Below are 12,825 nucleotides of genomic sequence, written 5' to 3' on the forward strand. Positions count from 1 at the left end.
ATGTATAAATCGGTCTTACCACACCATTCTTAAAGTTCTCAATCCTTTTCTTCCCTAATTTGTCGGTTATCCACCAGGCCCAGGTTGGCATATACTGCCACAAATATGCCATTAACAAAAAAGGCTGATCTGCGATCCAAACTTCCTTCAAATCATTGGCCATGCTGATTAACATCAGCTGCACACAACGACTGGCTGCCATCTTGTGGGACTGATCTGCATTGCTGCCTGTAGTCTAAGAAAATTTTGAAAAATTAGTGAGGGATGTGTATTTATCCAAGTTATCTCACAGAACTTTTAGGCTAGAAAGGACCCAGAAGACATCTAGTTGAGTGACTCCTTTAAAGTGGCCTCATGCCCCTTAGGAGTCCCTACAGGTACTAATGGGTGCCTAGAAGCTATTTGTAATATTTCAAAAAGCCTAATGGAATTCATACACTTAACCAGATAAGGTTGTGCAGGCTAACTACAAGATAAAAGTTCTCTGCTTTTAATTAGAATTGTACCGTCTTAAAGTACTTAATGATAATTCCATGTCACTTAGTAAAAAATTTTAAATTATTAATACATACATTTAGCAAGTGAAATTCTATAAAATATGGAGTCCATGAGGATGAAATGGAGGAAGAAGATAAAAGCGGTTTCTTGGTATTGAACAAATCTGGTACTGCTACTCTAGTTAACCCACTACCATTCTACAAATAAACTGAGGCCCAGAAAGGCAGTAACTTACCTGTGCTCACACAGATCATTTAGTAGTAGCCAGTTCTATATTCCAAGTCCCTTGATTCCTATAATAGAGTGCTTATTCTATTTTACCATAGTGCCTCCACAGAAAATGTGAAAATGTAAACTGTATATGTAAACATTTACATAGAAGCATATATCGATTTATATCTCAGTAGAAATATTAGTGGAGAAGAAGGAAAATTTCATGGCCTTTAGAGGGATTTTTGTATTAGTGAGTGATACTGGATTCTTCATGAGACATTCACTATTCATTTGATAGATCACATGTGTAATCTATGAGCTGAGGGAAGCACAGGCCTGGGTGAGGCTAACCTAAAATTAGTACAACTCAACAAGCTTTTTTCTAAGCTCCTTCACCATAATCCCTTTTTAAAATCCCAGTAAGATTTAATGTACCAAAATTCAGCCACACAGAACCTTTCAGTGTTGCTATAATTTGTGAATTGATTAAAACTGGGTTTTTAAAATACTGATAGCGCACATAATAGTGGATTACTTATTAGCAGTATCTTAGTAATTTCTTTAGCTTTTATTAAAACTGGATGCCAAAGCCCTATCAGCTAACCTTAACCATTTTCCTAATGCTGAGTTAAGTTCTGTAAAGAGTTCATAAGCAATTCTAACATGAAAACCCTGAGGCATAGTGATATGATGCCAGTGTATAACTACTAAAGCACTCAAATTATTCCCCAACTAGAAATTTTTACCTTGGTGACTTCTTCAGTTAGGGCATTCTTCACAATATTTGATTGCACAGGTCCTGGGCAAATGTTAGAAACTATTATACCTGGGTATGTAGCAAGTTCAATTCGGAGGGTATTAAAAAACCCCTAAAAGGCAAAAAAAAAAAAAAAACAAGTAAAATTAAATACAGACACATATCTCATGTTTACTAATAGCATGGAATTACTTTTCTTCAACTTTTTTTTTTTCTTTTTTCTTTGCGATACGCGGGCCTCTCACTGTTGTGGCCTCTCCCGTTGCGGAGCACAGGCTCCGGACGCGCAGGCTCAGCGGCCATGGCTCATGGGCCCAGCCGCTCCGCGGCATGTGGGATCTTCCCGGACCGGGGCACGAACCCGTGTCCCCTGCATCGGCAGGCGGACTCTCAACCACTGTGCCACCAGGGAAGCCCCTCTTCAACTTTTTATGAAGGACAACAGCAGCAGAAAATATGTTCTGAAATGCCTGAGTAAAGGATAGGAAATGTAATTATGCAAGATGAGGCATTTTTAAGTGTAAGACTGAAGGCAATCTAGAAGAGGCATTCTCAGCTCTTTCCAGGTATGAATGGTTCATCCCCGCATTGGCAGTGGCAGCTCGTGCCACCAGTGATTTAGCACTGAATAAGTGAGAGACTACCCCTGGAGAGTCTGATACACCCTCCCACCCAGTCGCCGCCAGCTCCCCACTCCAAAAGGGTTGCATGTTCTCCATTGAGCATCACTGAGGCTGGGTTTCTTTTTCTCCCTCAAAGTGGCCTAAAGTGCAGATGTTGGGGCAAGGGGGAGCAAGCAGGGATTAGTACTAAACCGAAACTATCATAGAGGAACAGTTCAACCTTTTCAATTACTATTTGAATAGATAATTAGTTTCAGCAAAGATTTATATTTTGGGGGTAGTAAGAGAGTACACGGCTAGTTAAAAATGTAATATGATTGCTTACTCAATGGCTTTTGTAAAAACAAGCTGGACCCTCTAGACTTAAAAGATACTGCCCATTTCTAAACCAAATAGGGAGGAAACATCTACATCCCTTCATCTCCTCTCTAAATCAGGAAATATTCCAAGACTACATTGTGATAAACTGAATTAATTGAAAAGCCTAAGCAGCTAACCCAGGGTACATTCATTTATGATCCAATAACATCAAACAGTTACCAGCCTTTAATGCTGATGCCTAACAAACAGAGGGTCTTTGAGGGTTCACGCTGTCAGAGACTAATACAGTGCCTGACTGATGGACAGGAAAAAAGGCTTCATGAATGAACTCCTGCACCCTTAACCTTCTGCCACTGTAAGCAAAAGAAGGGAGAGGACACCATGAAAGCCAATACACCAGACACGAAAACCTCTCCTTGTTTGAAATCACATCTAGTATAGTGTGTGAACCTCTGAATGACAAATAAGTTCACTCTCTAGCTTGCTGGGTATCGGGGAAGGAAATGTGCTCTTCAAAAAGAGCCTCCTGGTCTCAGTGTTCAGCTACTGGTATAACCAGAGTCTCAACCTGCCACATGGTATCAGATGATCAAATCCAATAATAAAACAGTGAGTCTTGGAGGGCAGGCCAGACAACTCATATTGTGTTTGACTGAAAGCATCCTGCATGTCTTATGAGATACTAAGTGTGAAACAGATGGGGTGGCCAACTTCCCTCATCTGCCTGCCTGAGACTTGCCCAACTGCTCTGCAGGAAGTAAATGATACCCCATTACCAAATATGAGGAAATCATCACTCCCGTATTTCATTTCATCACTCTGCAACTGTCTGCTCTTCACAGCAGAAAGAGGATCCTAAGGAACCAAAGCTTCAAATTTTCATGAAACTGATGACCATTCAACTATTGCATCTCATTATTCCAACAGTGAAACATTCTACTTAAACTGACCTTCAACAGCATTAATTATAAATCATTTGTCTTTCTTAATCATTCTCCTCCTACTGGCCTTACGATTTAATTTGCTCCATGTTATAGTTTAGTAACATTTCTTATCCACTCTTAAGCCAACATTAAAAATTCATTCGTTTCTAATATTCACATCTCATAAATTATGCAAGCCAAATTAAGCTTTCTCCGAGACTCTGCCTTAACTAGATTTTCTTCTTCCAATGAAATCAGAGTAAACAGAGTCAAGGCTAGTCCCAGTAGGGATATGAAACGCAGGGTGCATCATTCAGTGGGCAGCTCCTACATCTGACATGCATGTACATTTAGAAATTCAGGTAAAATAAACACCAACAACAATGGGGAAGGAAAAAGAAGTCACAGAAATGAGGAGGACAAGTACATCCTGAAATGTGTGTAGAAGAAACAAGGGGTAGACCCCAAATTTGCCATGAAGATGTGTTAGAAACGAGGATAAGGTAAAGGGTGACATGTCAACTAGACTATACAGTTTTCAAGGGCAGGGATCATATCATATCTTATCATCTTTATACTCCCAGGACCTGTTGCAGTGCACGACACAGTGTAGGTGCTCAAGACATGTTTGCTAAATTAGGAAGAGGCATGTAAGGCTCAAGTCTTTTTTAGCATCTTCTGGGTAAGTCTTCTACCTGAGATCTCCTTGGGTCTCCCTCTGTCTCCGTACATCACTACCCAGTTCCGTTGATCTCTTGCAGTGAAGGCCATATGCCCCATATACACATTCAGGTCAGTTCTATCCGAGTTTAGTTTTGGCAGCCTTACCTGAAGAGCATGTTTGCTGGCACAATATCCAGCAGAAAGGGGTGCAGATATAACACCCAGGAGGCTAGTCACAGTAACAATTTTTCCTTGCTTCCTCTCAATCATGTGAGGCAGAACACACTTTGTCAAGGACACCGTCCCTAAGTAGTTAACCTCTATTAGCTCCTTGTAGACGTCCAGGCTGGTGTCCACACACAAAGAACGCTGGGATACTCCACCATTGTTGACCAGAATGTCAATCTAATTAAAGAAAATCAGAAAAGAGGCACTTTAGAGATGACCTGTAAATGTATTGTTGGAATTCCCAGGGATGGCTGGTTATATTGTTAACTTGATGAATCAATGGAATAGGATGGTATATTTCCAGAAGTCAGCAATAAAAAAGATAAAATGAAAATCAGAATTCACCTATGGAACTAAATTCTCAACTTAAGTGACTTTTTATGGAAAATAATGTGTCACAAAAATAATAGGCACAGTGGATTTTTAGCTTCTTTTGTTCTACATGGAGGAGTTAGTATTTGTTAAGGGAGGAAAAGTTCTAATTACATAAAGCCACAGACTCAGAGATTAAGAGGCCCAACTCATGGGCCTTCATCACACTGCATGAACCCATTTGCCTAAAGCCCTTTGAATGACAGCACCATAGATGGGAATCTCTTTTGCAGCTACTTCAAAGCAAGATTCATGCACTCAAAATGCTACTTACTTTGCCAAACTCCTGGAGAACCGCTTTGGTAGCCATTTCATGGGAACTTCTGTTAGTCAGGTCAAGGGGCAAAATGAGTATATCTTTTCCTTTCAAATTGCCGTTCTCTAAATAAAGACACTTAAAAATTAATGTGGAAGTCATGTGCTATTTACATTAACATTTAACACCCACCCTACAACCACATTTGGCAATGAACTTGTTTCTGGGTGGCCCTGTGGATGAGGTTCTCTTCAGTGACCAAGAAGAGGACTGGTGGTGATATGGCAACATATCATCGGACAAAAAGCTGGGTACACAGGAAGTAGAATTCCTCTCTTCAGCTTGAATATATACAGCCTAATATTGGAACAGACTCTGGAAGAAATCAAGATTATATTACAAACTAAAAAAAGCAAAAATTTTAGAGCAATTTCTTTAGAAGTACAGAGGTACATCTGTACAACTGTTATATGACAGGTTCACTACTTGATTTTTAAGCACATTTTTAAAAATTTTATGCTGAAAATCAATAAGTTGAGTCCTCCAGTCCCATGACACATAGAAGCTTCCTTCCAGAGGCTAAGGTTTCTAGGAGGCAAACAAGGAAAAGGATACAATCCTGAAATTTGCAACCAAGAAACAAGTTGTGCTGTAATGGCCCTTTCTATTTCTGTTCATCAAAAGAGCAACTGAAACTAATTTCCTTGAATAACCTTGAAATACAACAAGGTTGTGTTTCAATAAGAAAAACAAGTAAGTAGAGAAAACAAGAGGTGTAAAGGCTTTATGGGCAAAGGAGTAAATTGTGAAACAGTAACTGTTTTTTAAAAGAAATAGTTTGGACTAATGATCTGACAAAAGGAAACAGCCTTACTCCAGCTAAGAAATGCTGTTATGGTTCATTTCTGCCAGTGCAAGTCTCAACAGAGGAGGAGCAACTGCCGTCAAGAAGTGGCCCAGTTCAAAAACACAAGAAGCCTTTGAAAGCAATATCGTGAAAGAGGGCTTGTGGCCTTGGCAACTAACTCTGTTTCTGGGTGGTTAGTTCCATCAGCAAAGTGAAGAAAGATTTTTAAAGAATGACAGGTAAATGACCCAAAAAATGGTCTACTGGAAAATTCAAAATTATTTCAGTGTAGATACTAAATGTCCCATGAGAAATAATAACTTTATTACTTGAGGCTGCTTTCACTGTGAACATAACTACACCAAAACCCAAACCGACAAAAACATTGTTGTCCTATATATATGAAAAATGTTACCTCAAGTTGCATTTTTCAAACTTAATTCTATTCTGAGACTTCCCTAGTGGTCCAGTGATTAAGACTCCGTGCTTCCACTGCAAAGTGGCATGGGTACGATCCTTGGTCCGGGAACTAAGATCCCACATGTGTGGCATGCCCCCCCCAAAAAAATTTAACTCTATTCCTGTTTATTCCTGGTAACAAAAATCTTATACCATTTCCTATGATTTTAATATCTGATGTTTTACCAAAATGTCAATTAAATTTCTCTGGTTACATACATGTATATCATACATAAGAACCAAACTGTTAAGACAAAAATGTAAGATATTTATTTGGTCACTAAAAACCCACTAGCATTTGAGAGAATTGATGGTCACTCCCTAATGCTAAGAACCAGTGTCAAAAAAAAAGTAGAAATGTGGCAGAAAAAAAGAAGAAAAAGGCCAGGCCAGCTAACTAAGAGATGACAAAAGGAAGAGGACTTGGATCAAAGCACGTAGAGCATTTGGAAACAGAGTCCACTGCCCAGGAGAATCCCCCTCTTCCCTATAAAATTGCCAAATTTTGACTTTGGGTTCTGATTTACTTCTAGGAAGCACTGCTGCTCTTTTAGATTTACTTACCAAGGCATCTTCTTTTCACCCTTTCCAGCTCATGCACTCTTCTGGATGACAGCACAAGAGAAACTCCTAGTTTGGACAGCTGGTAAGCCAGCTCTTCACCAATCCCACTTGATGCTCCAGTCACCCACACCACCATATCAGTCAGCTCCCATTCTATTGAAAAAGGAGTGGGGATTGAGGGGAGAAAATAAGCTATGGGTTACATCCATAAATCAAAGATTAACCAAAGGAAAAAAGTAGTTTTAAACAATATCACTGAATATGAAGACATAATGTGTGGTGCTTAAAAATTTAAATATCCTATGTTTACAGCCTTGATTGTGGTGACGGTCTCACAGGTGTATACTTATCCCCAAACTCATCCAGTTGTATACATTAAATATGGACAGTTTCTTATAATCATACCTCAATAAAGTGGTTTAAATTTTTTTTAATTAAATATCCTAAGAAAACACTTCCTACTTAGTGCTACAAATCACATTAGTAGCAGTTATCAACATGTTATTTTATGTATTCTAGACTCTTGGTGAGTTTTCCAGACTTTACTTCAAGGTATAACTCCATGGTCTGACTCTAAGACTCTATTTATCTGTATATTTGATCAAGAAAAGTAAGGGTAAGTAAATAGAAAGTATCTGGATTCACATTCTCACTTTCCTTATTCATATATGAGGGATTCAGATAAGATGATCACTAAAAGTCCCATCCAGTTTTCAATTCTATTATTCTAATTTCTTGCAAATCTGAATATACCAAGTTCTACTCTAGGGTATGGTAGAATCACCCTGGATTTTTAAAGTCATGTTTTCCCCATTTGTCAATCATAGCTGATGCCTATCAACTAAAGGTTTTTAGTGCCCCCCAAATGCCTGAGCTTTCACCTTAGAAGAATCTAGTAGTTCACCCAAGAAGAAATACATATGAGCAATGAAATGTACTCTGCTTGCCCAAGTATCATCTTGTTAAAGATTGTAAAAATGTAAAATAAAGCAATGATGAGTGGTTTATTCTCCAGTGAAAAACTTATTTGCACTGAAGCACACGATAGCCACCATCCATCTGAATTCATAGAGAGTCACTGTAGTGCAGTGTTCCTGTGTGCCTTGTTTATTAAAATGTGTTATTTATCAAAAATAGCAAACAAGGTTTTATTTAAGATAGACCTTGCTGATTTTAGATCAGAAAAGTTAAAATCAGGAAACTAGTTTACTGTTTTAGTCAAACAATTCTAAAACCTAACTGGCGGGTAATCAGTACGAGCTCTGGAGACTATCGGCTCAAGTTCCAGCTGTGTCACACACAGCATGAAATGCTCCCATGTGAGAACTCGGTGCCTTAATTTTCCAAACCTGGAAAACTGAATTAATAATAAAACCTCCTTCATAGGACTGTTGAGAGAAATGAGTTAAAACGTGTAAAGCACTCAGAGCAGTGTGTGACACATACTCAGTGCTTAATAAAATGTCAACTGTAATTGTTGCTAAAATTGATTAACAAATGGACTTTTTGGCAGCAAAACACATGGTATGTTGTAATTTCTCCAGCCAGGGGCAATGGGGTTACTAACTTTAATGGCTTAACGTTTTTTCATTGCTTCCTATGTGCTTAAACATATTACCTTATGAAAACCCTCACAAGGACCTTATGAAACAAGAATTATCTCAGTTTTATAGAAAAGGAAACTGAGGTTTACAGAGATTAATTTACAGCACTAGACTGTAAATTTCCTTAAGGCTAGAACCCTGACTCCCTTATTCACTGCTGTGTCCTCAGTGCATCACACAGAGACTCGCATAGATAAAGCACTCCATAAATCACTGTTGAATAAACACCCAAGAACCCTGGCAGAGCTAGGATAGGAGTCCAGGTATATCTAGCTCCAAAGCCCAAACTCTGATCACTAGCCTACACTGACCACGTTTTAATAAGATCAATATCTTAGAACCCAACTATCTTAGCCATTCAAGAAAATGTCCTCTGGAAAGAGGTGTCATGTAAATAACTGAAGTAAGGACAGAAAACATCCCAAATACTGTGTCTGGGCTACAATGCTTTCCTATCATCTGATGTACTTTTTTTTTTTTGGCTGCAGCTTGAAGGATCTCAGTTCCCTAACCTGGGCCACGGCAGTGAAAGCTCCAAGTCCTAACCACTAGACCACCAGGGAACTCCCACATCTGATGTGGCTCAACTGAGCAACCTTCCTGAAGGACTTTATCAGGAATAGCAGAATGTATATTCAGATAGTCATTCATTGACGACTCATTGTTCCAAAGTTCTGCAATACACAAGACTCCAAGGTGAATATAATTTGTTTGTAACTATTTACTAACTAGCACAGAACTAATAAAGATTTCTTCATTTGTATACCAATATGCAAACATTATTTAAAGGCAACAATGAAAACCCGCAGGCTCACATTTACCTTAGTACACCTGCAGTTCTGGCACCCTTCTTCCCACTCTGGAGAAGAAAACTTTTTTATTCAGCACCAACTTTTGTTTAACAATTCAACAGAATCTGGCATACATAACTGGCCTCCCCTAAAGAGCTTCTGAAAGCAGATTCTTGGAGTTGGAAGGACACTTAGAGTTCAACCCTCAACCCAGTTTCAGAATTCTCCCCTCAGGCTGTTGACTAGGATCTACTTAATTTCCTCACAGGAAGAGTAAGCTAGTTATCTTTATCTCTGAGACACGGGTTCCTTTTTAAGGCAAGCCTAATCATTTAAGGGGTTCAGGGATTCCTTCTTATACTGATAACTTTTTAACTTCTATGGACCAGCAACCATTGGCAGCAGTTCTGCCTTGTGGTGTCAGGAAGAATAAATCAAGCCTGTTTTGCACATGACAGTGTCTCATTTATTTGAAGACAGCTGTTATGTCCTCCCTACGTCCTTTCATCTCTTGCTTCTCTAAGGCTAAACACCTCCAATTTCTGCTACCTTCCCTCAGATGACATGGCATCCGATTTCCTCACTCTTCTGCTCATACCCTCTGCACAAGCTCCAGCTGGTCAATGTTCCTACTGAAAGGAGCCGGCCAGAGCAGGACACAGGATTCCCATGGGGTCTGGACAGTTCAGAGCAAGGTGACATGACTAAATCGCTTACCTTGTCCCTCAGAAGGGAGGCTCCGTGAGGGCCCAGGCAGTGGCTGGCTCAGTCACTGCTGTGTCCCCAGTGCCCAGCACAGAGCCCAACACAAGCAGGTATTCAGAAGACATCTGCTGTTGTTTGCAGTTTGTTCCATCAGACACTAAACATCTCCCAGGATTGCCTAATCTTTTCTGGCACTTCACAGTTGACTCACATCGAGGTTACGGCCAACTAAAATCTGAGTCTTCCTCACATGTGCTTCTGTTGAGACTTTTCCTACTCTGGACTGGTGCCATGGATTTTTCTGCATCTACATGCAATAACTAAAATTAGTCACTCTTAAATTTCACCATGTGAGATACATGCTTGGAGATGCAGAGACTATCTCCAGAAGGATACATAAAAGGCAGGAAATGGTGGTTGCCTCCAAAGAGGCATACTGGGTGGCTGGGAGACAAGGGTGGAAGAGAGCTTTACTTGTCACCACACATCCCTTTGTATTTTTTAAATTTGCCTTATGTGAGTATATTGTCTATTTTTTAAAGTGACAAAAAGTAATAAACCTATAGAGAAGAAAAAGAGGATAATTTTTTTTTAACCTTCAAAGAGCCTACCCATCTTTGCAGGCTGAGCTGTTTTGGGAACTTGAGTCTATCTTCATGTTCCTTTAACTTTTTTTCATTATCACCTCACCCCCACCCCCAGCCCCTAAATGTCTTTTTAGTCATTTTTTCCTAATAACTCCTCCAAGACATTTTAATTTCACAGATATACTGTACATCTGTTTATGTATTTACATATATCTATCTTGCTTTATACATAAAAGGAGTTCTATAAAGTTTACTCTTCAGTCAATGCAGGTTTAAGAATGGTGAACTTTAAAAATTAAGTTAAAAGTTAAGTTAAAATTTAAAAGCTATTAACATTTAACTTTACAACTGTAAACTTACAAAAGTTATTTCGCTAAATAACTCGTAATGTATTTACTTAAATTGTAATGTATTATATTACATATGTAAATTGGCAAATTATACAGCTACATAATAATAGCAAAGTAATGAAATGTATTAAAAAACCCTTCAAAACTGATACTTTTCCAGCAAAAGTAAGACACTGAAAAAACTAAATGAATTTCTTAAAAATTACCTTTAGCCACCTTAACTTTTACTTGATATGTTAAAATAACTTTTCATTTAACTAGCTGCTAGATATTGTCAACATTTTTCCTTTTCAGCACTTGACATTATCAGTTGAATAACTTTTATAGAATAATAAAATATAAGATATTTTTATGGAATTCTCAAAGTCCAATTTAACACAAAAGCACTGAGGATCAAACACAAACATCCACAAAGCAGCCAATAGGCACATGCATTCCATCTGTTGAGATGGAGCAAATGACTAAGAGAAAGTCTACCAATCACAGCCATCTATTTACCATAGTTCTGTAGCCCTGATCTTGCACATGTGTTATGTATTTTCCATGAACTCAATGTCAGCCCTACACATGCTATACCCCCAAAAAACCCAAGAAGAAAAATGAACTACTAAGGAATAATATTTTGTTGAGTAGAGATGAGCTTTGGAGGGGCATAAAACATTGTACCATCTAAGAATTTTTTCTGTCCCCAAGAACCAATTCTCACCCCTGTGTAAGTGATATGGCTCCTCTTCCCTCCCTGGCTCCAGTTTTTGGGTTTTTTTTTTTTAACAGTTTTAATGGAGTATAATTGCTTTACACTGTTGTGTTAGTTTCTGCAGTACAACAAAGTGAATCAGCCATATGTATACATATATCCCCATATCCTCTCCCTCTTGAGCCTCCCTCCCACCCTCCTTATCCCACCCCTCTAGGTCATCACAAAACATTGAGCTGATCTCCCTGTGCTATGCAGCAGCTTCCCACCAGCTACCTATTTTACATTTGGTAAGGTATATATGTCAGTGCTACTCTCTCACTTCGTCCCAGCTTCCCAACCCCGCCTCGCCTCCCCACCGCCACGCCGTGTCCTACAGTCCGTTCTCTATATCTGCATCTCTATTCCTGCCCTGCCACTAGGTTCATCATTACCTTTTATTTCGATTCCATATATGTGCATTAGCATACGGTATTTGTTTTTCTCTTTCTGACTTACTTCATTCACCCTGTATGACAGACTCTAGGTCCATCCACCTCATTACAAATAACTCACTTTCGTTCCTTTTTATGACTGAGTAACATTCCATTGTATATATGTGCCACATCTTCTTTATCCATTCATCTGTCAATGGACATTTAGGTTGCTTCCATGTCCTCCTGGCTATTGTAAATAGTGCTGCAACGAACATTGGGGTACATGTCTCTTTTTGAATTATGGTTTTCTCAGGGTATATGCCTGGCTCCATTTTTAAAGCATACTAGTTATCACTTCCAAGCAAACCTCCTCACATAATTTGGATAGTTTCATACAGGAAACTAGGTCCAGGGAAATCCCACTTCCCCCCTGGCCCTTACAGATCCAAAGCCTAGCTCTGGATAGTCTATTGAATTTCTCTGAGCATTAGTTTCCCTATCTGGAAAATAAGCTTAAGAGTCACTGAAAAGGTGACCTGTCATGTGTGAAAAGGGCCTAGCCCAGTGCTTAGCACATAGAATGCGTTTAGTAAACGACCATCAAATATTAAGCAGGGCAAAGATAAAAGTGAGACAGGCAGAACGCCTTTTAGTATGCCAGTAATGATCTTCCTCCAGGCAAAACGCCAATCCAGTTCTTTCTATGGTTATACTTTTATCCCAGTGAGTAAGCAGGTATGTGGGTGACTCTGGATTACCTCAAATTTAATTTCGCTACTCTGAGTAGAGTGAGAAATGGCAGATAAACAACCGCACAAAGTAGCCTCAAAAGGAGTCTCCTTTAGGAACGCACTTTCTCAAAGTATTGTCCTCCCACGCTGCATTTGAATCCCTGGGAGCGGGGTTGAGAATTCTGAGATCTGTGGGCACCCCACAATGCTCTCTTATGCT

General features: G+C 39.2%; 1 protein-coding gene and 1 long non-coding RNA gene across 5 annotated transcripts in view; one reads left to right on the forward strand and one right to left on the reverse strand.

The window, feature by feature from the left end:
- Nucleotides 1–12,825, forward strand: part of LOC125963586 (uncharacterized) — a 125,401-nt gene that overhangs the window by 60,421 nt on the left and 52,155 nt on the right. The gene's annotated exons all lie outside the window — the stretch shown is intronic.
- Nucleotides 1–12,825, reverse strand: part of DHRS7 (dehydrogenase/reductase 7) — a 36,279-nt gene that overhangs the window by 22,886 nt on the left and 568 nt on the right. For 3 of the 4 annotated variants that reach the window (XR_007475734.1, XM_033404665.2, XM_004279290.3), the window contains exons 2-6: nt 6,725–6,877; nt 4,873–4,979; nt 4,164–4,403; nt 1,458–1,580; nt 20–235 (exon numbers count right to left, since the gene is read on the reverse strand). Coding sequence is in view for 3 of the 4 variants with exons in the window: in XM_033404665.2 (XP_033260556.1) it covers nt 20–235; nt 1,458–1,580; nt 4,164–4,403; nt 4,873–4,979; nt 6,725–6,877 (839 nt within the window). In the remaining variant the exon portion in view is untranslated. Of the gene's footprint in view, nt 1–19; nt 236–1,457; nt 1,581–4,163; nt 4,404–4,872; nt 4,993–6,724; nt 6,878–12,825 lie in introns of those variants that run through there. The other variant, XM_033404666.2, reaches the window with a different exon arrangement.

The sequence above is a fragment of the Orcinus orca genome, chromosome 2 (genome assembly GCF_937001465.1).
Source record: "Orcinus orca chromosome 2, mOrcOrc1.1, whole genome shotgun sequence".
In the NCBI taxonomy this organism is placed as follows: Eukaryota; Metazoa; Chordata; class Mammalia; order Artiodactyla; family Delphinidae; genus Orcinus; species Orcinus orca.